At 39.6% G+C, this 24,228-nt stretch overlaps 1 protein-coding gene across 2 annotated transcripts in view; it reads right to left on the bottom strand.

The window, feature by feature from the left end:
- Window positions 1-610: 610 nt before the first annotated feature.
- The window catches only part of Ptchd4 (patched domain containing 4), a 179,131-nt gene continuing 155,513 nt past the window's right edge, over window positions 611-24,228 (bottom strand). For both annotated transcript variants that reach the window (XM_048442707.3, XM_048442705.3), the window contains exon 3: window positions 611-9,315. In XM_048442707.3, the coding sequence (XP_048298664.1) occupies window positions 7,682-9,315 (1,634 nt within the window). In that variant the 3' untranslated portion in view covers window positions 611-7,681. The remainder of the gene's footprint in view (window positions 9,316-24,228) is intronic.

A 24,228-nucleotide genomic window follows, 5' to 3' on the forward strand; every position in this document is an offset into this window, starting at 1 on the left:
TATGTATATGTATGTGTACATACATACACACACACATATATATAAAATGAAACATGACTTATGCTATGTCACACTGTGAAGCAAAGATTGAAAAATTGAAAATAATAATAAAATGAATATTTGGAGTACAGTTTCTAGTCACTGAGATATGAAATTCAATCAGTTATTGAATGTACATTTACATGTGCAAATATAGAAAGAATTCCATTTACTTATTACTATGATAGTTACAAAAACCTTACTTTTAAATTATTTTGTTTTACTTACCCAAAATGGAAATGCATATAAATTTTGACAATTGACCAAATTTGGGCAAATTGAAAACACTGAAATGATTTTTTAAACTCATCTTAGTAAGATCTAAGATGTGTAGTTGAGCAGTCCATTATTTTGGAGAAGGTATTGACACTGAACTACAACTTAGGTCATACTTTTTGGTGTCAAATTTGCTTCCTCCAAGCTTCTGTAAATAAGGTAGTTTTGGGGTGGAACCACATTGCAGAATTCTAGAACAGAGGTCTTTGATCTATTCCTTGGAACTTGAGTGTGATATATGAATCTATTTTTCACAAAAAAACCATCATATTGAAAATCCCTTCTTGTTTTTATTTATTTATTTTGAGACAGTTTTGGAGCCTGTTCTGGAACTAGCTCTTGTAGACCAGGCTGACCTCGAACTTACAGAGATCTACCTGCCTCTGTCAACTGACGGAGGTGGTATTTTGCCATGTGGGTTGTATTGTTAAGAGGCTGGGACATTATAATCTCATGTGTATTGAAATTTCTTCATTTTGTTGCAAAGACTGGTATCTCATGGAGCCATGATGGGAACCAGAGGGTGTTTCTTTTGGGACAGAAAAGGAAATAAAACACCCAGTTTCTATTTTCGCGTCCGTGGTTTGTTTAAGTATGTGGGTGCAATGGTCCTTCATGGCTGTTTTCTCTACACTGATTCCATCAGCCAGTGTTTCAGAATCCTAACTGAGGTGAAAACAGCAATGTCCCGGGAGTGGGGACCTTAGGATGTAAATGTATCTTTTCATATTTGTTTTACATTATTAAAGACACAAATTGATATCTTTTCCTGTCCACTGAAGGGCACATGGGCTGATTATTAAAGTTAGTTATGGAGCGTTTGATGACACATCTCCTGATGGACCCACTGTCTCAAAGATAATCCCAGGCAATAGTCTTTCTAAACTAATACATTTTCTGAGCTAATTTTCATTCTCCGGGATGTCCATGAAGAGATAACTGGACAGCTGCACCAAATGATGTCATGGATGAATACTTACAGTTAATGGTACGACCGGGTAACGCTTCACATTGGGGTGTTCATTTTGTAGTTAGCTTGGTACGTTTACAAAGTGAAAGGGCAATAAATCTAATATATTACCATTTAGCTAAAGGTTGTCTGCCATTTTATCTTTAAGTACCCCTGCGAGGTAGCTTAGTGAGCTCTCTGCCCTTTTCAAACGGTGACAGATTTTCTACTTAAGAGCCAGGAAGTCTATTGCTGAAAAGAAATATGTAATTAATGGGAACATATGATAAGCTTGCTGCATAAGCTCTCTGGATACCTCGCGATAACCACATCGGTGAGCGAACGGTCAGAGTTTGCAGTACCTGACTTTTATCTTGGAGGAGAAAACATGCTGGGATATTCTGATTCCACACAGGTGCCACTGCTGTAGATTGAACCAGCCTATATGTTTTCAGGGTCTCTCACTATGGCTGCTAGTACTTAGTAATCTACCAACTCTGACGGTGGAAGTGATCTCACTTTCCAGTGGGCGATTCTACTTCCTTCTCCCACTTAGATAATGTGATGTTTCTCACAGGGTTCTGTGGACAATCTTGACCAAGAGCACAGGCTAAATCTGTTCAGGACTGGAAAGAGACACGTTTGTAATAAGCTCCACTTATCTTTTACCCATGGTGGCCACTCCTAACATTTTCCAGGAGACAACTTCAATGAAATCTTCCAAAAAAATTAAAATGCTTATTGCTCCACTGGATTGAGAGAGCCCTGGAGATAATGGAGTCGCTTTACTAACTGCAAAAACAAACGGAAAGGAAACATGTCAGGCATGCCAGGAGCCACGCAGCAAACTGGAACACAACCACAAAGGACTAATACCAGCTTGAGACTGGTGAACCGGAGCCCAAGAAATGCAGCAAGAATCACCAAAAGTCTGTGAGTCATTCCGACTCCCGTGTCCTCAACTTTCTTTTCGATCTTTAGGATTTCATAATTAGTTTGACCTATCACAGCTTTCTTAGGGAAAATTCAGCTGGGTGAAATACTAGGGACTGGATCCCGTTAGTTTATAAAAGTGCAAAACTACCAATGATCTTATTTATAAATCTTTTATTGGATTAAAAAGACCTATCTGGCAGAGACGCCCAGTGTAGTCTAAGCTCCTACTACCCTGACAATGTCTCTGTGGATGTAGAAGAGCTGAGGATGTAGAAGAGCTAAGATATGGCCAATGTAACAGCTACGTACACTGCACATACTGGTTTCATATATTTCTTTCTCTGAATTGTTTTCCATTTCAAAAGAAAAGCAAATGACTTCTTTATCAACAATAGAGAGGGGCCCTTGTTAAGTGCATAAGAATGATCAAAGTTATTATATGTATCACAGCATATGCTGAAGATGAAGACTTCCCTGGGTGTTCATTTGAACTCTTTCCAGAGTCTGTTAGCTTCTTGTTCTCACTCACAAAAGGGTCTGCATACCTGGCCATGCTTAGAAATCCAGAAGCAGGCTCAATGACTGAATCTTATAAACAAGAACATGATCTTCAAGTGGGATGTGGCTGCATACAGCTAGGTTTGCTAGCAGTTCAGAACCTCTAGTTTGGATGCACTATCAGATCTCCAGTGTTATTTTCTAACCTGTAAAGTCTAGTATGTAAGGACTCTACTGATGCCACTCTCCCTATCAGCACGACTTCTTAGATGCAGCCTTATCCATCTTTCAGCATCTTCCAATCTCATCCAAATGTCACCTTCCCAAATTCCAAACCATTTGGAGCACAGAGCACTCCCTCCCGCTTTCCTGTCTACATCACGTTGTGGATGAACACTGGTCATCTGAACCAGACGACGGTTGGTCCAGAAACAGAAGTAGGACGACATTCATTCGCAATGCCTGTGTGCTGCACGTCATGCAAAGACCTTCTTTTTGGTCACCATCACCACAGTCATTTCTAAAGAAAAAACTTTAAAAGAAAAATGGAATTATTTTCTGTGCAGTGTATCTGCAAATCGTTGCTAAAAAAAAAAAAAAAAAAAGCTGGCATCAGGGCCTGTGCTACCGAGATGATGCAGAGTTTTGTCTTTAGATTGGAGATGGTGAGACTTCAAGGGCATATTAATTCAGCCTTAAATGTTTTGACTCGATGCCATAAAACATGGTCATAGCTGTTTGTTACTATTTTTTTTTTTGCTGTTTGTTTGCTCTTTCGTTTGAAACAGGAAGAACAAGAATTTGTTATTTTTTAAAAACGGAGTGAAGTTGATCTTGAAAGTCTCTTGAAATAAATGAAAGTTTCCAGGGCCACCTTTGAAAGAATTATCAGAACACTGTGTAGGCAGCAGCAAAGCTGAGTGAACATAGACCCCCCCCCCCGCCCCCAGGAAGAGTGAGCAACTCACAGAATTCTCCAGTCCTAGGAGACAACAACTTCTGGTTTACTATGACCTTAGCAGACCCAGGGCCTGTTCATATGTTTAATTATGGACAAATGCCTGGTCTTTTACCCAAGAGACGAGACTTAGTTCCTGGGATTTCTCAGTGCCATCTTAGTACAGGTGGCTGCTGCTGACATACGAGAAGGCAGTTTTCTGATTGCTTCCCTTAGTATGAAGTTTTCTGTAGACTTGGGGCCTTTGTGACCCAAACCCTATAAGACATTTATGATAGGGGCTATGAAAATTTTAATAGAAAGTGTAATGGCTCTGAAAATAGTGTCTTTAATAAGCTACACACTATTAGGAACCATGCATGCATTGTGCCATGCATTTATATAACTGTTTGGTCATAGAAATATCTGACTGTACTGACAATATTTACATTGAATGTATAAAAATACACACAAACTTTCAATGGCAATAGTTAACCCCCAGCTCCAGTCACAAGTCTAGAAGGAGTAATTTGTTCTGGTAAAGTGCAATGGAAAGTTACAGAGTGGACATAGCTCTTACATTCAAGTTCAACACACAAGAATGGCTGCTCTAGCATCTTAGGAGCTTTGTGCCCCACAATTATTCCTTCCACAACACAAGATACAACAGGTGAATTTATTTCTATGAAAATTAAATGGCAATAAATTGGGAGAAAGACATTCACCTAAAGACAAACTTTGATGACAGTTACTCACGCACAGCTTTCAAAGGGGTTCGTGATCACTGCAAGGACCCAAGGGACAATGTAAGAACACATTCTTTCAGCAGACTTATCCGTGATGTAGGTTAGCCCATGGGATAATAGTTAAATAAAACTTGTCTGATAATTTAGGGGAGTTCCTCTTTGAGGAGAGTGGACCATACACAACACTTTCTGCTTCACATTTTGATGTGGGGACACAATCCAGTTCAGACAAGAAAAGGTGCGGGGGTCACAAGTTCTTTAAAATCTCCCAATTTAAGAGAAAGCGCATTACAGTAAAATAAAATATTCCACAAATCTAGGTTTTCCTTCTGATTCCTTCTAGGGTTTGAATGGCCCTCTGTTGGACAGTAGAGAAATTCCTAACTTGAATGCCATCAATGCTGCGCAAATGGACGAGGTGAGCGTAACCTTGCAAAGCCAGAGAGGAGAATGCAAGCTCCCAGACATGGCTAATGATGGTGAGTTACCTTCAAATCATGACCTCAGAATGTAGGGTGCATCTTGGTACTCACTGGAGGAATTTTTAGAAATACTTGCTTCACAGTGAGACTGGAAGGTTTGGTTGATGCTTGGCAAGGTCCTTCTGGGGCTTACATCACTTCCGAAGGCCAAGTCAAGGCATTTGGGGTGTGCCATGAACTCGTCCAGAACATGGAGTTTTATTCCATTAAATTATTGCTACAAGTCCTTAGAGAGAATCATGGCGCTCTGGAGAAGATAACATCTCTTCTCAAATGCCCCCTCTCTAGACAGTTTGACAATGAGAAATTCCTATTTGCCCTACACATTTGATCCTTGAAGACATTACCTAACGCAGAAGTCTTTTCCTATCCAGGTGCATTGGGGGGGAATAAAATCATTGGTTTGGCAGACTATGTAGCTGTACTCCTATAAATTTGGCAACTGGCAAGATTGTCAATTAGTTTGGCAATCTTTTTGTTTGTTTTTGCATCTGAAACGATTGATCATCATTATAAAACTCAAATAAGTTAACTGTAAGTACAAAACAGGTGAACTAATGGAGTACCACGGAATATGGCCAGAAATGGGGTGGAACGGAATCCTCAGCTTCTGTGGCCATCTTTACAAACAGATGCGAATGACAGCAATCTTCACAGATGATGAGTCACTGCGAAAGAGGAATTCTGGTTTCCTGCTCCAAGGACTGCTCAGAAAATTCAACTTCAAACATAAGATCATGGCCTAGAGGTCAATTGTCTGAGAGCCAGCTCTCCCTAGCACAGAAGTTCATGAGATGAAAGGCTGGCCTTAACTGTGACGTGATTATACAGAAACAGAGAAAGCATCAAATGTGGCTACAGGCAGTTAGATTTCCTAGCTAATTCTACAGTTACTGCACCTACAGTCGTGGGAACATTGAAACACGGTGGCCTTAAGGTAGAATAGAACAAATGGCATACGATAAACTGAAATTGTCTTTAACTAACGGCCATTTTAGAATCTGTACGGTTTACGAAGGCAGAGCTCCTGCTTCACTAATATGTCAACATCATTCCCAAACACTGTAAACGGAAGGGGTCTTCCTAAGAGCTCAGTCATGCTTGGCCTTTTAACTCTGTTAATATTATTAATGTGATTAAATTATGCAACCCAAATTAGTGGGAAATATCAACTTTCTTCAGAAAAAAGAGCTTGTTAGTAGATTGTGCCATCACTGAACTTTTGTTTTATTCTACCTGAAGATAAACTGTTCCTTAAGCCCCCACTTGGCAAGGAAAAGGAATTGTCTGGTAACTTCTCCAACATGAATAACAGGCTTAGTCCATCTAAGTACCCAGCGGGCTGAGTACCTGCCTAGGGCACAGATTTAAACTCTAACTCAATGGAAACATTTACCTCAGTACTTTTGTTTGATGTAAAGAATCGAGCAGTATTTACACATGATTAGTATGATCCCTGCAGAGACCTATGCTTGTGGTAGGAGCCGACTTTCTAGCTAACAAGACACTGATAACTACAAGAAACTACAAGACGATGCTGCCGCAGCTATGATGACTACTATCATAGTGATCATGGCCTGGGTTAATGCTCCAAATTTATTCCAAAGAGCACACTAGAGTCTACAGAGTTGGAAAGTTTTTCTAATGCTAAGGGCTGTGTGATGTTTAGTTGATGCATTGGTCCATTTTTCTTTCCGAGTTTCCCATGTCTTTTCTTTCTCCCGTGTTAATTGTTATATGCCACGGGCATGGATTTTCACCATCTAAAATAAGAAGGCGTAACTGTGGGATGTTATCTCATTCTTCCTTCCCCTCTCACACATATCCTATGTGCTCTTACTTAGGTTGGCAAGGAAAATATGCTTAAAGTGCTCGTCTGCAGGTGGGTGAGATATCCAAAAGCAGTCATGCTGGCCTTCCAAATACACAGGAATGTTAAAGGCTAATGATAAGCCATCTCAACTATTTTAGGTTTCAAACATTTGCCCACATGCTAATTCACTCAAATATCTTTTGATGTCTCTGTGATGTCATCCCTCGCTAGAATCCTGAGGACCAACAACGTGACGTGTAGAATTTAATGGATTCAAATTTCTGCTTATTTTGTTATCACACAGTTGAGAACACTCTCGCTGTCTAGACAGTCGAGTTGATTTTTAAGTGGCCATTTATATATTTTGCATCACCCCCTAATGAGCTTATATATTTGGCAAAAGCTGATTTGACTTTCGAAAGAAAGGCCAGCTTGTCTGCAAATGGACACCTTCCTTCACCCAAACACCAATGTACACTAAAGACAAACATAAGTATCTTACTTATATGTACACACAAAATGGATTGGGTGGTCCTTTGGTTTAGAAAGGGTTAAATACATACTGCCCACGTGCATAGGTTTCCTTTGACTGACCTGTTCCAAAAACAAACATGAAAAGTGACACGGCATTTGAGACATTTACTATGACTTCCCCCTATCTGGAGGCCACCTATTCGCTCCTCTCCATTTCTTCTAAGCCTTTCTTTTGCATCTTTAGCTCTTTCAGCCTTTTGTCCTAACATATAATCCATCCATTCTTGGAAATACATAGCTCTAAATCAATGTCTGGAAATGTATCTCTCATGGAGAACAAGGTTGCAGAGAATTTTCCCTCCTTTTATCCCCTCTTGCCCCCCACAGAAAGCAGACCCTTGGATGTATCACGAGCAAAGTACTCTAGATCTGACTTGTGTTGTCACCCCTGGCCAGCCCAAGCAGCTGAGGTCTGAGCTTTCCTTGCCCTGTATCATTGTGCAACACTGGAAAGAAAAAAAGTCTCCACCTTCAAACTGTGGTGACGTGATCAGGGTTCTCTTGAATTTCTATGCATTCAATTTCCTCTCTCTCCTTCCGCTTGGCACGTTTCTTTTTCTTGTGATGCTTTTTGGAAGGGGGAAAAAAGGTTAGGAACACGGGTAAGATAACAAAACAGTGCAGAAGCGTGCAACCCCCGGTCAGCAGCAAGCATTTGAACAGTGTGAAGGTCAGGTTTGAAGGCACAAAGAGGAGGGGGACCAACCCAATAAGAAAAGAAGTAATGTTTTGCAAAATGGCTGTCCCATGCTCTTGCAGGGAGCGTTTTATACATTGTGTTCTGGTGTGCTCAGTTGCGAGTACAAACGTGTAAAGCAGTGGTGCACAGTGGTCAATGGCAAAATTCAAAGTGTAGATAAGGCACAGAATAGAGATGCAGTCCATGTCGACGTTCCACAGGGTCATTAAGCCCAGAACGCCCAGCTCAATTGAGGTGACACTAAGAATGAGCCAGAAGTTTCCCAGAGGGTGGATCACTAGGACGAAAGTCAGGATTAACACCAGGAGAACCCCAAAGCCTGCTATCAGAGCAGGCACGGTGACTGACAAACTGTAATGGTCTGTGAAAACAAAGGAAGGGTTAAACACGATGAACCTGATGCTCTTTGAAAGAGACAGGGGCCTCAGCTTGTCCAGGACTTCTATGACCTCCTTCTGCTTGTCCCTGCTAGTCCTGGCCACCAGATACAAGCGAGATGCGATGATGTTGTTTTCATCCCCTGCCTTAGAGAAAATGATATCATTCCGAAAGTGTTGGAATTCTGGCTTTTTTAAAAATGAGCTTTGTAGGACACTGATGAAGTCGGTCTTGTTATTGGCACTGATGTTGCTGACTTTCAGGAACTGATAGTACTGTTCTACCCAGGAAACTGTAGTGAACCCACTGCAGAGCCTCCGCAGGTCCTCCTGGACGCTGCTGTTCCAGTACTCAAGGGGCTCATAAACATAAAATCCTATTACGGGACTATAGTTGCTGAAATATTTTTGCTGAACCATGGCATAGGAAACACTTGGGGAGTCACTGGCTAGTAGGTTGATGATGCTAGCTCCGTCACTGATCTGCAAGCACCCCATAAAGGAGAAGGAGGCGTAAATGAGATACAGGATGACCACAAATGGCTTCACGTAGATATTGGTAATCCACTCATTGTAATGTTCTCGAAGGAAGTGCTGAATGAAATGGTGTTGGTAGGGGTTTGTCTCATGATGGGATGTCTGTTGGTGCCCATCACTCATTACTGTCTGGAACCACACAGGCTTGCGGTCCAGGTATTCTGCAGAAGGGATCTTACAGCAAAAGATGCTGTGGTATCGATTTTGCTCTAGTTGTCCAGCAAAGACCAGGCAAGAGCCAAAGAAAGAGAAAATGTAGAAATAGTTCAGTAGAATAGAGACACACATATTCTGACAGAAGATCTTCACTGCCTCTATGTTTGTGAAGGGGCTGGCACCCATACCAAACGTGATGAAGTAGAGGGAGCTGGTCATGGTGTAGGTGACCATTACATCAGAATAGGCGTCCGCTACCCTGTCTTTGAAGGGTAAATTCTCTTTGGTTCTCCGCCATCCAGACAGAAGTTCAAATACTCCTTTAGTTCCATGACCTAATGTTAAAAGAAAGAAAAAGAATAGTTGCTTTTATTTTCACCCATGGTTCATGTGGATTTCATATAGATACTGCTGCTTAATGTTCATGCTCTATTCTTCGAAATAGTTGGTTTTTTTTTCTTATTAACAACTCAGAGGAATCACTTTGTCCCTGTTTACACTCAAGCAAAAACTATGCTTATTGCTATTCTGGGTGAAATAAAAGATTCATTTTCTGTTCTATTTACCTGAAAAGTTGTAGATACAGTGTTGTATCCACATGATATTTTCTCCCTGCATGCTCAGTCTTCCTAAGCTGTCAACAGCAGAAGCTGTCGCCTGCATCTTTACTATCAATGCACGTGCTTGCTTTACTAATCCACAGTCCTTTTAAATGGATTCATGTATTGATTTATAGAATTACAAGATGAGATTAAACACTTAAATGACTACCTTTTAAAATAGTGATTATAACAAGCTCATCATCAATTCGTATAGTTTTTTTCATTTTTCTCTTTCTTATGGATGCATGCGTGTTTGCAGGTGTGTGTGCATGTGTCTGCTGGTGCATATGCATATGTGTCCATTGAATGTGCATATATTTGCTGGTGAATATGCATCTATAGGCCAGTACATGTGCATATGTGTGCCAGTGCATGTGCATATGTGTGCCAGTACATGTGCATATGTGTGCCAGTACATGTGCATATGTGTGCCAGGGCATGTGCATATGTGTGCCAGGGAATGTGCATATGTGTGTCAGTGCATGTGCATATGTGTTCTGGTGCATGTACACAGGTGTTCTGGTGCATATGCATATGAGTATTGGTGCATGAGCAGGCTTACGGACAATGTCAGGAATTGTTTTGATAATTCTCCAGCCTTATTCGTTTGAGGCAGACTCTCTTAATCAAACCCAGAGCTCACTAGTGAGGCATGCCTCACTGACCAGCTTATCCTAGGAATCCTGCTTCCACCTTCCAATGCTAGTTCATAAGTGGGTTGCCATGCCAACCTGGCATTTAAGTAGATGTTGAGGACCTGAATTGAACTCTGGTTCTCTTGCTTGAGCATCAGGCACTTCAAACACTGAGCCATCTTCCTAGACCGCTTTTTATGAATTTAAATGTAAATTAAATAAAAATTCATTATGTATGTGCGTGTATGCTTGTGGTGAACAGAGGCACATTATGCCCTGGAACCAGAGTTACAGGTGGTCGTGAGCCATGTCATGTGGGTCCTGGGAATCACACCAGCAATTAAATCAAATACTCTTCTGCAAGAGTATTATGTGTTCTGGACTGCAGAGCTATCTCTCTAGCCCCAAGACTTTTATTAATTAACACTGAATGCAACTTCAAAACTTCCCTGGTTCACATGAAAAATCCCCAGGCCTAGAGATGGCTGCAAATAATTCTTCTGAATCTTTTATTTTTATTCGGAAGCTTTTATTTCCATTGTGACTGAACAAACATCTTTGTTTCATATCTGTGCATGAAAAACTACTTCTTCCTAACCAATTTCTGGGCACCCTCTGATATACATTGTATAAAAGAGTGAACGGGCAAAGGATTTAGTCATCACTTATTACTAGAACATCTGGTATTTGGTCTTGACTGTGTCCAGTTACTTTCAAGAAACTAAGAGGTTTTAAGAAAGAATTACTTTCTTATCAGCAAAAGAAGAAAGCAGCTGTGAGAACAAAGGTATTAGACTATAATTGCATTTCCCCACTTTTCCACCACTTCCTTGAATCTGACCTGTCAATCATCACCCAGAATACAAGCATTAGTAGCTTTCTGCATAGGTGATCATCTTCATCGATTATTCTTCCTGTTGTAAGCATAGCAATACCAAACATGACCTATTCCTGTGAGCGGATACAAGCTGTGCTCAGATTGTTCTCCAAGAAATGTGTTAGACATTGAAGCCGTTGAGGAATGCAGAGTGAACTAGTTCACAAAAATCGGGACAACAAACCTTGTATGTTACCCAGATACTGGAGTTAATTAAGAGTTCCACACACAATTCAGTTAGCAGGGCTTTAGTGAAGACGCTGCAAATGCTACATCTTAGCACATCTGGGTTTGTATTGGTGGTAGATTTTGTGGCTTGATCCCCAGCATTTATTTCCTTCTTTTTTTTTTTTTTTAATCTCAGACTTATTTTCAGGGTGGTTTTCAACTATGGTGTCGCTATGACACTGCGCTAGTCAATTCAGTGTAAGTGGACATTGTCTATGGAGCCAATTGTAAAACCAAAACATGTTTAATCTTAAAGAGCATCATGGAGTCACCTGGAAGAGCCATCAGCTTCCTCTTGAGGCCGCTTGTGAGTCTGTTAGGTGAATTTGTTGAATCTCTTCCCAGAACAGTGATGTTTTGCAGGAGATTGAGCATCTATAACCCTTTTCGTGGATAACTAACAACTCATATTCATAAATTTATTTGATAATAATGTGTATAATTTAAGTATATATGATGCTAATCTTTGATTTTCAAAGCATACTGACTGTCTTTGGGGAGCTTTTATTAATTTTAATAAATTGGTAACTACTGAAGGGAATTAATCAGTAAAGGTCTTACCTCAAACATAAAGCCTTTGATGACTTTTTTGAGTCTCCTTTCAGGAAAGATGTTATCTTAACACGCAGGAAGGGTTACAAAACTGCAGATTGGTAGAAGGCAGGGCTAGAGATATTTTTGGAGGAACTTATCTCTTACTTCTGACATATGATCATAAGCAGAACAATTGGTGTTGGAAAATATTGATGAAACAAACAACGATTGTTTGCTCGTATCTTTTATGAGACTCACTGACCAAAAGGAATTCTTTCTCTCTTACTCTTTTGACAGTGAACTCTATTATGATAGTGGTTAGGGTCATTGAAATAAGACTTTAATTATAGCACCACTCTTTGGAAACGAGGACATTAGTTTTCTTTGTAGTCTCTAGGGATAGGAAAGCCACATGGTGCGGAGACTAAATTTGTCTTGCCTTTGCTAATGGTCATTTTAATGGAGCTTTAGATAGCATAAGTAGGGCAGGTTTTGCTTTATGTAGTACCAAGGTCTCTATGTATGGGACAACCTCTTAGGCTTACATATTCATTGAGAATAAAAATGTGATCCCTGGGCACGGCATGTTTTACCTTATTTGTAGATAGCGTGCAGGTATTTTATAGGGTTTTCCCATCAAACTCACTCTTCTGATTCTCACACAATCTGGTCACTGCTTAGCAGCTCCAACTCATTGGCTGCCCCAGCAATGGCTTCATGATTATGGCCGTGACTAGTCTCTCCTTCTCAGTTTTGTTCCTCCTCTTTTCCGTGTCTCTCTTTGCCTCTTGTGCTTACCCGTCTGTTTAAGGTCAGCTCAGTCCTCTTTGTCACAGAGCCATCTCGGATGGTCCCAGGTATACAGACAGTTTTAGGTTTCCTAAAATTTTATCTGACCAATTGTTCACACATTTAAGATCTCAGCCGCAAGCCCATTTACGATGGAACAAAATTACTCAGGATAAATTCTATTCTGGTTAGGGTGGATATTCAGAGTTGGGAAATGAGTTGCATGTTACTTTGTTCTGGAAAATATTTTTATGCGGAAACATCCAGAATACCAATTAGCATCTTTTCTTTTTGAGATAGGGTCTCATGCAAGAAGGCCTGGCCAGAACTCTCTATAAAGTCAAGGATTACTTTGAATTCCAAGCTTCTTTTTTTCCACCTCTTTAGTACTGTTACTCATTCTGTGAACTATTAAGTAGGGCCAAAGATCAAACCCAGATCTTTGTGCATGTTCTACTAACCTGCTTACACTCCAGCCCATTTACCTCTGAATTATTGACTATAAGCAAGCCCTGAAACATATTTTTATCATAAATTAATTATCATAAATTCTAAACATTAATATAAATATCATTTTGCCAGTATCAGTTTTATCCAGAACAGCTGCATATTGTTTAATACCATACAAACCAATATACATCTGCCTAGGGCTTTTAAATAGCCAACACATAAGATATAATGGCAAACAAGAAAATCTTTCTCCATATGTCAGTCAACTCAGGCCATTTTGACTTGCATGATCCTGAGAGAAAGAGATATCACGTCTTCTAAAATACCTGTTTTAAAAGTAGGAATGTATACATGCAAAAAATAGTGTCATTATGATAAAACCATTAATGTCTCTGTAAAAGATAGATATGCAGGAACATAGTCAAGATAAGCAAAGGTCAATTTGGAGGTAGATACTTTTCATACCATAAATTCTAGAGAGAATATAATAAGTGGGAACAGCCTGAATACGTTGAGCCCTTGGATATATATCTTCAATACAAACAGTATATATTATTATAAAGACATCTATATATGTTTATGTGTGAACTACCTTTATGATAGCTCAAGAGATTACTCAATTTTTATATTTAAAAGTATAAAACTTAAACTAACTTAACTTAAACTAGTTGCTTAAACTAACAGCAGATATGAACTGTGCATATAAACTCACAGCAGATGTGAGAGCATGCCCAAGCCACACCAAATCCCAGGATGGCAACGGGAGCTGGGCATGCATATCTGCCCCTGGTGGAGGCGTTATTGATAATTGTTTGTGGCTAGGAGAGGAAGGTTCAGTTTTCCCTAAGAGGACAGCCCTTGGTGGGTTGACTGTGCTCCGGAACAGGACCACATGGTAGCACACAATGGCCAAGATGAGGGAAAGAGGGACACAATGTTGGGTGATAAGAAAAGGAGGGGTGTGAGTATGGGAAGAGCTGGGGGAGGGAACAAATGTGATCAAAACACATTTTATTAAACTCTAAAACAAATATTAAGTAATATAAATAGAACTTATTGTATGGAGGAATGAGCACTTGGTAAATCTTTTTTTTTTTTTTTTTTTAATGTCAGGATTTACCAATCTTGAAACTGTTAGCACCTTTGTCTGTGTAAATCTTTACTTTTGAGATTGTCACCTACACTGTAGGAAGTCTAGCTTTATGCCTTTTCTCTACCCAGTCTACAGTATGCCCACAGTCACAATAATAGTTCTCCAGACATTGAGACATACTCTCTACGAATAAAACTGCTCTTAATTGAGAATTACTGGTTTAATGTAAAGGAAAGCAAATTACTTATACACATACCTGCTTAGTCACCCATTACAGATCACAAAATAACATACATTTCCAGTGAACAATTATAAAAGATACAATAATAGTTTATAATTTTTATATCCTATAACACAGAAAACTTCTCTTAACAATTTTGAGCATTTATCTTAGTCTCATAATTATTTACTTTATCAAGTTTTTACATCACTATATCTGTAACTTATTCATCTATCCACATAAAACTGGGGTCTTACAAAAGTTAAATAAGGATTTGAGATAATTTCTTCTTGTTGACCTGTTGATCTGTCTAGCAACTTTGTTAAGCACAGACAACCCATTCTTTTCTGCTGTTTGTCTGTTTGCCTTATTTTCCTTTTTTAAAAAACCCTGGTGAGTTTTGTTCATTGGTTTCAGTTAGTCCCTACTCTGGTGCTACATATCTTAAAAGAAGTTGCAACCCCCTCTTTGTTTATGTAATCATGCCTTATTTATTAATGTTCTCCCTTTACTCTGAAGGTCTTTAAATTTTAAATGTTACCTAAGACCAAGGCACTATTATCTCAGATGAAAATATATGAATAAAATATATGACTTGCCTTGTTACATGATGACCTTAACTTTGAATATTTCTTTCTGCTATTCCAGTCCTGAGTAGTAGTAGATCTGTCTCACTTTCCTATTAAAATCAGCATCCTTACTAAGACTATAGTTAATTAGGAGCAACTTCGATGAAGGTCCTGACTGATTAGAAAACCTAGGTAGTGCAGTGTGTGTGTGAGAGAGAGGGAGGGGGAAGAGAAAGAGTTGTCAACTTTATATGATTTTTACCTGGTAAGAAAGTCTCAAAAAAGGAATTGTTGGCCTGTGAGGTATTGTCTTTATTATGCTAATTGATGTAGGAGGACCTGCCCACGGTGGGTGGCAGCATTCCCTGGGCTTGGGATTCTGAACTGTGTGAGTGGGAAATTGAGGTAAGCACAAGCAAGTTTGCATTTGTTCTCTCTGCACTCTTAACTGTGGCTGTAATATGACTATCATCCTCAAGCTTCTGCCTTGACTTCTGCACAATGAGAGACCATGACTTGGAATTGTAGACCAATCACCTTTCTTGTTCTTGAAGTTCCTTGTGTCAGGGTGTTTTAGCATAGCAAAAGGAAACAAAACTAAGACAATATGTATGCATGTGTTCATAAAATTGTAATTATCCTCTCATCAGAGATCGTTTGTTCATATAGCAAGTCATTAATACAGTAAGGTCAAAAATACATTTTATCTAGTACTGGCAAACTTTGAACATGATTGTCTTGAATTATGTTAGTACATGTTTGAAAAGCATGCTGGGATACTATAAGAAGTAACACACTTGGACAAACATTGAATGGATGATGTTTCCTTCAACAACATTTTATGGAAGAAGAGACAGAGCACTCTTAGAGTTGTGTGGAAGAGGAAATAGGAGAATAATTTGAGGAGGGAGATGAATGAAAACAGAGAATTTGTGTTTACATCCGTATGTATTGAATGTCCTGAAAGTCTTAGGAATATTGTTGTGGACACTTCTTTCTAAGTGAAGACAAATAGAAGTAGAGTACAATAATAAAAACTTACTTGTCTGCTGGTACAGATGACTGACAATAATTTAATAAATTCTTCTATTTGCAATAGAACACATGAAAAATTGAGAATTTGAGTCTTATTTTTGGTTATATTAGTGAAAGAGTACTAAACAAATATTTCAATATTATTTATCATTTTAAACTTTACCTACTACCCCCAGTTCTCCTTCCCTTCTCTTGCTCCTCACAGTCTCTTCCAGCCCACCCTCCCATCCACTCCTCAGAGGGGGTAAGACTTCCCTTGGAGAGTCAACAAAGTCTGGCTTACCGAGTTCAGGCAGGAACAAGCTTCTCCCTCTTAAAAAAAATCTGCTGTTGCTGGGTGGTGATGCATGCCTTTAATCTCAGCACTCTGAAGGCAGAGGCAGGTGAATCTCTGTGAGTTTGAGGCCAGCCTGGTTTGCAAGAACTAGATCCAGGACAGGCACCAAAGCTACACAGCGAAACCCTGTCTCAGAAAACAAAACCAGCCAACCAACCAACCAAAGCAAAACCAAAACAACAACAAAAGCCACTGTTGTGTGTTGTGGGACAATGGTCTTTTATCCTGTCACTTGTATCATTTTAATAAAATACTGATTGGCCAGGAGCCAGGCAGGAAGTAGAGGTGGGGTGATGAGAGCAGGAGAATTCTGGGAAGAGGAAAGATTCAGTCTGCAGTCATGACCTAGACTCAGAGGAAGCAAGATAAGAATGCCTCACTGATAAAGGTACCAAGCCACACGGCTAACACAGACAAGGATTATGGGCTAATGTAAGATGTAAGAACTAATTAATTAATAAGAAGCTAATAGACCAACTATTTTATAATTAATGTAGACCTCTGTGTGTTTCTTTGGGACTGAATGACTGTGGTACTGGGCAGGACGGACACCTCAGTCAACAGTTATGTGAATGTGGAATGTTCTTGCTAGGCTCATGTGTTTGAACACTTACCCTTAGCTTGTGGTGGGGTTTGGAAGGGCATGGAACCTTTAGGATAAACAGCCTTGCTGGAGAAAGGGAGTCACTGGAGATGGGTCTTTATTGTTGATTGCCTGGTCCTACTTCCTGTCTGGTCTTTCTTCCTGAGTGCCCATGTGATGTGATTGCAAGCCTCATGGTCCTGCCACTGTCCCTTCTCTATCATAATGGGCTGTATCTCATTTTAAACTTTAAGACTAGATGGATTTTTCCTCTGTGAATTTGCTTCTTGTTAAGAATTTAGTAACAGTAATGAGAAAAGCAACAAGGACAGTTAGCAAACCAAGCTGACCTCAGTCCTCAGTGAGATCAGCACAGGAAAAAGAACTATATGGTCCTACTCGAGTTTCTGGTAAACACTTCTCAACAAACTATGATTGCATATCAGATCCATGTTGTGAAGCATAAAGTGACTCTTTTCAAAACAAGATTATTCTCTTGTATATCTAAGATACCTTTTACAGATGCTATTTTTATAAAGATTTTTTTCTTTATGTGTATGAGTGCTCGGTCTGCGTATGCACTATATGTGTGCCTGTTGTCCAATGAGGCAAAAAGAGAGTGTCAGAGGCCCTGGAACTGGCACCAAAGATGGTTCTAAGATGTCATGTGGGTGCTGGGAACTGAACCTGGGTCTTTTCTAAGAGCAGCCAGTACTTTTAATCATTGAGAAATATTTCCAGCTATCACATATGACATTTTTATTCCAAGATAATCTTTCCCAACCCAAACAATCAAATTACTAGAATCCACTTAGATTGAATCAAGTATATTATTATTGTCTACTGTATAGAATCCAGAGAGCACCTTCTGTATATTTATAGATATTTTCTTCATCAGTGGAGTTAGAGCTCTCCACATTGACTTGGAAAGATCCCTGTGTGGGTCTCCCTTCTTTCTTGAGCATGTTTACCTCTCAGCAGGGTGTGAAAACTTTACACCCACATCAGAGATGCAGAGACAGAGGTTGAAAACAACGCAATTTGCTATAGCATGCTTTAGGAAGACCTTAGTGGTTATTTCTGTGTTGGTAGATACTGGACTAGTTTTTCTCAACTTAACACAAACCAATACCTAACTGGGATGAGGAAAACTTAATTGAGAAAATTCTTCTGTAGATTGATCTGCAATCAAGTACTACTATCTTGATGAATAATGCTTGCTTGTGGGTGGGTGCAGTTCACAGGGGAGAGGTACCACTCCTGGGTCCATGGTCTTGGCTGGTAAAAGAAAGCAGGCAAAGCAAGTCATGAGGGAGCTAGTTGGTAAGCTGGGTTCCTTCATGGTTTCTGCTTCAGTTCCTGCCTCTTGGTTCCTGCTTTGAGTTCTACCTTGACTTCCCTCAGTCATGGAGTATGACCTGAAAGTTGCAAGATGAAATAAACCCTTTCCTCTCTGCCTCTGCTTGCTTTGGTCAAAGTATTTTACCAGAGCAATAGAAAACCTAACTATGGCAGCTACTCTTTCAATAATTAAGCTCGCAGAAAATCACCTCTAAGCATACATAGAAAATAATATTTTATTTTATATTGAAGTTAGCATTGTAACATCCTGACTTCAAATAAATCAATGAATGATGAATGACATAGGACAACATCCCTAGTTAAACAGCTAAGCAGCTGAGAAAATTTAGATAATTCATTATCATTTTGAATTATGTTTCATTTGCTCGGTATTACATGCAACCACATTTATTCTTTCTTTTTTTAAGTTGTTGATTTCATTTGTTTGTTTGTTTGTTTATTGAGACAGGGTCTCTGCCTGTAGCCTGACTGACCTGGAACTATCTCTGTAGATCAGGATGGCCTCAAACTCACAGAGGTTCCCCTGCCTTTCCCTCCCATGTACAATTCTTCATGTGGTTTTCAGCAGAACCTTAACAGCTAAGTCCGGGGTCTACTTTCTAGCTTACATCACCCCACTTGGGCAGCTACAAGCCTGTCCTCTGTTACAAAGTATCACAGCCTTTCTATTACACTCAGCTGGAAGAGCTCATTGATGACCATGTCTCATGATCTTGGGCAAGACCTTACATTTTTAATACTAAACTATTCAGAATAGAGTAAGCACTCACAAAAGGTCTGTGAAACTAAACTGACCAGGATTGACATCTATTTTAACACATCTCCGTTGAAAAAATTGCATTATTATAAATTAATATAAATTAAAAATTATTTCAGTTAATATAAACTGGTTTAGTTCTATTTTGTTTACATGTTCTATTTTGTTACATGTATATACTTTATGATTTTTGAACTATAGAGTTAATAATACTATATATAATTACTTTAATAATAAGCAGTGTTTATGATTGATTCTTGACCAACAGTCCTATATTCTGTGCAGGATTTCATAGAAGTGATTTGCCTGACTTTATTAAACCGGACACTTGCTGACTTTTGCCTAATGATTTGTGGTAGAGGAGGAGGAGTTAGAGGCCAGTGAGTCCCAATTGGAAAATTAGCATGTAATATGTTAATCTTGCTGAGTCATTACTATGACCGGAAATGGGATCTGAACTGAAGGAACGTCTTTGTTGCTTTTTGTTTAGTTATAAATACAATTGGAAAGACTAGGGCATTGTGTGTCACACTAACATTCCTGACATTTGGGAGACTGAGGCAGAAGGATCACTATGAATTTGGCACCGTCCTGGGCTCTACAGTGAGTTCTTGGGCTATATAATGTGACCGTATTTCCAAAAACCAAACCGCTGCAGACTAAACTAGACCAAAGGGAAACGGGACTATATACCACTTTGATATAAGTGGTGGTATTTTAGGTGTTCCGTCACCTAAAATTGGTATCTCACCTCATGATGATAATCAATATATATATTTCTAGTTTTCATTAACTGTCATCTAGAGTAAGTAAGTTATCATCAGTTCTCACAAGGTTCCTCGGCTCACAAAAGATGTACAGGGCTTTAAAACTCTTGGTGCTTCTATAAACTCAGAAGACAGAAGGTAGAAAGCAATTTGGCAGCCATGGTCAGGGACACGTGCTGGTTTTACCTGGAGACTTTTGAGTGAAGGTCTCTTTTGACATTGTCTTTAAGTAGTAGCAGTAGATTTCTCTTGGAACATCATTGTCCTAGCATAAATGATACGTGGTGAGATTCCCATGACAGCACAGAGGGCAGAGGAAATCAGCCCGAATCTGAACAATACTCGTTCTAGTCATGTAAAGGGAAGTTACTGGATTTTATTAACTCCTTAATAATAAAAATAAGAAACTTAACAGTCCTGTGTAGTTTTCAGAATTGTTGTGTGTTTTCTATATATCTAATTTTATATGTATATTAATATATAAGAAAAAAAACCGTCTCATTCTACAGTTCACATTTAATCATTTTGGATTATTTATAACTATATTTGTATAAACATTGCTAAGATACAGTGTGTACATATGTGTTTTTCATATACATACACTGCATTTATGTATGTATTATTAATAGCTAAAGGTACTTTCATACTTAAACTGGTAAAATTTAAATTATGAAACTGGTAATATTATGTAATGTAGTAATTAGTTGCATAGTGCCCACAGCGGACTAACGAGTGTGTCCCAGATCTCCCACTTCTTACCTTTATGACCTTGCTAGTCCTTTTTTCTTTTCTTGTTGTGGTTCCTCATCTGTAAAATAGGATGCAATACTGCTTTCCTTGGAGGGCCTATGTGCACATTGTTCGGATCCTGTTAAACACTGTGCTTAAAGGAAAACCATCGGGTTGGTCCTGACACTGGTGCTTGCCATCAGGAATGTTCCAAACCCTTGGAGCTCGGATGCCATGCTGATTTCCTCATGTGTTGGTTATGGGTAACTCTATGGTCACAGCTGAGCCTGGTGGGAGCCTGGTAATCTTATGTCAGCTTTCCTCCCAGAAAAACAGCACTCATGAAGGCTCTGTTCTACCTGCTAAAGAAGCATGTCGTGGAACCTTTCTTTCTTCTCACTACCTCTATACCTTCCATGTTGTACAAAACAAACCGACAGTGTTTTATGAGTGCACAATGGAAGGCCTGGCAGCTGGGAACTTGGTTCTGCCATGAGCTGACCTGATGCTCACAGCTGGGTTTAGTGTTGTTCTGTTGACAGTAACCTCACAAAACAGCACCAAGCATGGCTACTCTGTGACTTGATAGATTGAGGCCAAATAAATCCCCTCTACAGTTGGTTGCAAATGAATCCAAAGTAGGAAATGGTCCAAACGCCCCCTAGGAAGAGGGATGAGAGTGGCGGTTGATTCTTTGCCAACCTTGGTTTAGCCCTGCTCTTGCTGTTCTCAATTCCTAGGCACAAGCATAAGAACTCTCAAGATAACTGAACAGAGACTTCCCCTTCTTGACAGTAACTAACTATACTCCTTAGAGCACTCATTCAAATCCTGTAATACTTGCAAAAATAAAATGAAGTGAGTCCATTCAAGCACCTCCTTTCTCAAATGCCTCTGTGCCACAGTGAGGCCGGTTTTTCTCACTACCATTCTGAAGAACCTAAATTTATAAAATTATCCTGGTCTATTTGGTGGTCTTTGGCTTGAGTGCATTGATACTTTGTGATGAATCTTATTTTGAGGAAATGAAATATATTAAAGAGTTATTATTGTTTTATAAGCTGATTTCTTTGAGTATAGGAGTTATGACCAGGAACATTCGGTGAGAGGCAAGCCCAGGATTATTGACATATCTAAAACACACCAAAAGGATGAGGCAGGGCTTGCCCAGGAAAGAAATGCTTCAGTTTGTTCTCACTGAAAAGAGAATGCAAATCCAACCAATGAGAAAGGGAAGATCTGAGAAGAACATGGGCATCACATAGACGTTATTATGGGAGGGCACTGGGAGTCAACTGGAACCAAAGACTCAATGCTTTAGGAAAAAAGTGGATGGAGAAATTTAAGGTGGGGCCAAAAACTGAAAATCATACAGTGCTTAAGAGGGACAGATCGGAGGTTTGCAAGCTAAACACAGATATGCATTTTAGAAAGCCAAGTCCCCCAGAGCAGAGGATCATTTTCCATAGGAAATAAGAAAGAACATAGATAAATGAAAAATTAAAATAATGCTAGCGTCTATTGAGCTAATGACATTTAAAGTACAGAAAGTGATTAGGAAATTTAAGTTATTCATTTGAAGGTTATTTCCTGAGTGCCTCCCACAAAGAATGCACAGAAAATGCCATCACTCTGAAGTTTAATAACTGCTATTTGCCCCATTTAAAAATCATAGCACATCCATATGTCTGAATTTAACAGTTCATTAATTGCCGGCTATGGGGATTTTTTTTATTCTCTAAAGAGTAAAATGGATGATGATTTAGGATTTCTGTAACACCAAAAGCTACAGAGCGCTTAAAAATGTCTGATCTAATCCTTAGAAAATGTATTTGAAATGAAAGAAATCTTACTTGGCAAATTTAAATTAGGCACCATCTCAGTTTCTATTATATATTATTCAAGAGAGAAAATATTCAGAGTTGCACATGGATGCTCGCTAAAAACATTGTGTTTCCGAGGACAAGCGTGTTGGTGTGATTCCAGAGCGGATTTTTTTTTTAAAGTTGAGTTTTGTTTCTTAATATTTCTCCTTCATGAAGAAAGAGTGCATGGTTGTAATTGCCTCTGAACAGTATGGCCTGTTGCCCATGAAAACTCATTTAACCAGGAAGCTCATGCCTGGCATACCTCGAGTCATCTGAGTGGTCGTTAAACTAGTGAACTGGAACTTCCTTTAGGTTTTCCTTTTATGGATGAATTAACTTTATTGGAGAAGGTCTTTCTAAAGTTCAGTAGACCCATGTCCTCTCCTTTTGTATCCGTCTCTAGAAAAAGGAAAGCAATCCACAAAGGAGTCGCCACTTTTCCGTGTACCAACAATCAGGAGGTAATAGAACTTGGGGGTTTTACCACAGGGCTTTATCCATTTAAGGTCCCTCACTGTGATCACTCAGATGTGCAGCCTTGGGCAAGCAGGCTATTTTGGGGTTCTCTTTGCTAAGCTGTAGAGAAAGAGAAGAGCTGTAACCTTTGAAAGGTTGGTGCGTTGGGAGGAGTGTAACCCACGGCTCGGGCAGTACGAATTTACCTGGCAGACAGTGTTCTTCAGAATGTAAGCTGTTACTGATAAAGGTGTGACCTGTGGGAGTCGCTGGGTGCATCTCAGCCAAGAGCAGCTTCCCTTTCACCAGCAAGGCTCTCATTCTGCCAGCTTCTTGAGGTCTGTCCTCAAGTCGACTTCTTAGCCACACTTTACTGCAAAGTCAGTTTGTTAATAGACGTGTCAGAAAATACTTGGTGCTGGAGGTGGGTGGCGGAGAGAGCACTGAAGGAGATTGCTGGAAGGAGGCATGCTTTTGGGGGTCAGGTAGGAACCTGATGCAAGGGAAACTCCTATGAATCTATAAGGATAACCCCAGCTAAGGCTGTAGAAATTGAGGATATATATATAACCTGTGATCAGACTGGTGACAACCCCAATTGTCATCAGAGATCCTTAATCCAGCAACTAATTGAAACAAATGCAGAGACACACAGTTAAACATTACGCTGAGCAGGGAGAATTCTGCTGGAGAGAGGAAGGAAGGATTGTAGGAACCAGAAGTTTTAAGGGTGTCACAAGAAAACCCACAGAAACAACTAATCTGGGCTCATAGAAACTCAGAGTTGGAACCAACAACCAGGGAGCCTGCATGGGATCAAACTAAGCTCTCTTCAAATATGGGGCAGTTGTATAGCTTGGTTTTTTTGTGGGACTCATCTAACAATGGAAGCAGGGGCTATCCCTAATGCTTTGACTGCACCTTGACACACTACATATTTTGATTGTTATGGGAGACCTGTCCCTTTCTGAACTGAAATGGAGGAGAAAAAGGGTTGAAGGGCGGGAGACGAGGTGAGAGGAGGGAATGTGAGGAAAGGAGGGAGAGGAAACATCAGTCAGGATGTAGAATAAATACATAAAGAAAAAAGAAAAAAGTGCTTGGAGCTAATTTCCAAAGGCAGAAGGTTGAATTTGAACCAGGCCTAGAGTAGGTTTAGATTTTTTTCTGTTTTGATTTTTTTTGTTTTTAGAAGTTAGTTGTGGGGGAAAATAATGATAAACAAAGGGTTTTGGTTGGCTGCATTCAACTATTTAGGTATGTCCACGTGTGCTACTATGCAGACAAAGCCCAAAGAACTGCTCTCTGGCAGGAGGCCAGCCTCAAGAGAACTTTTCAGGCTTTGAGCTATTTTTTG

This window comes from Myodes glareolus, chromosome 18 (assembly GCF_982192425.1).
Source record: "Myodes glareolus chromosome 18, mMyoGla1.1, whole genome shotgun sequence".
In the NCBI taxonomy this organism is placed as follows: Eukaryota; Metazoa; Chordata; class Mammalia; order Rodentia; family Cricetidae; genus Myodes; species Myodes glareolus.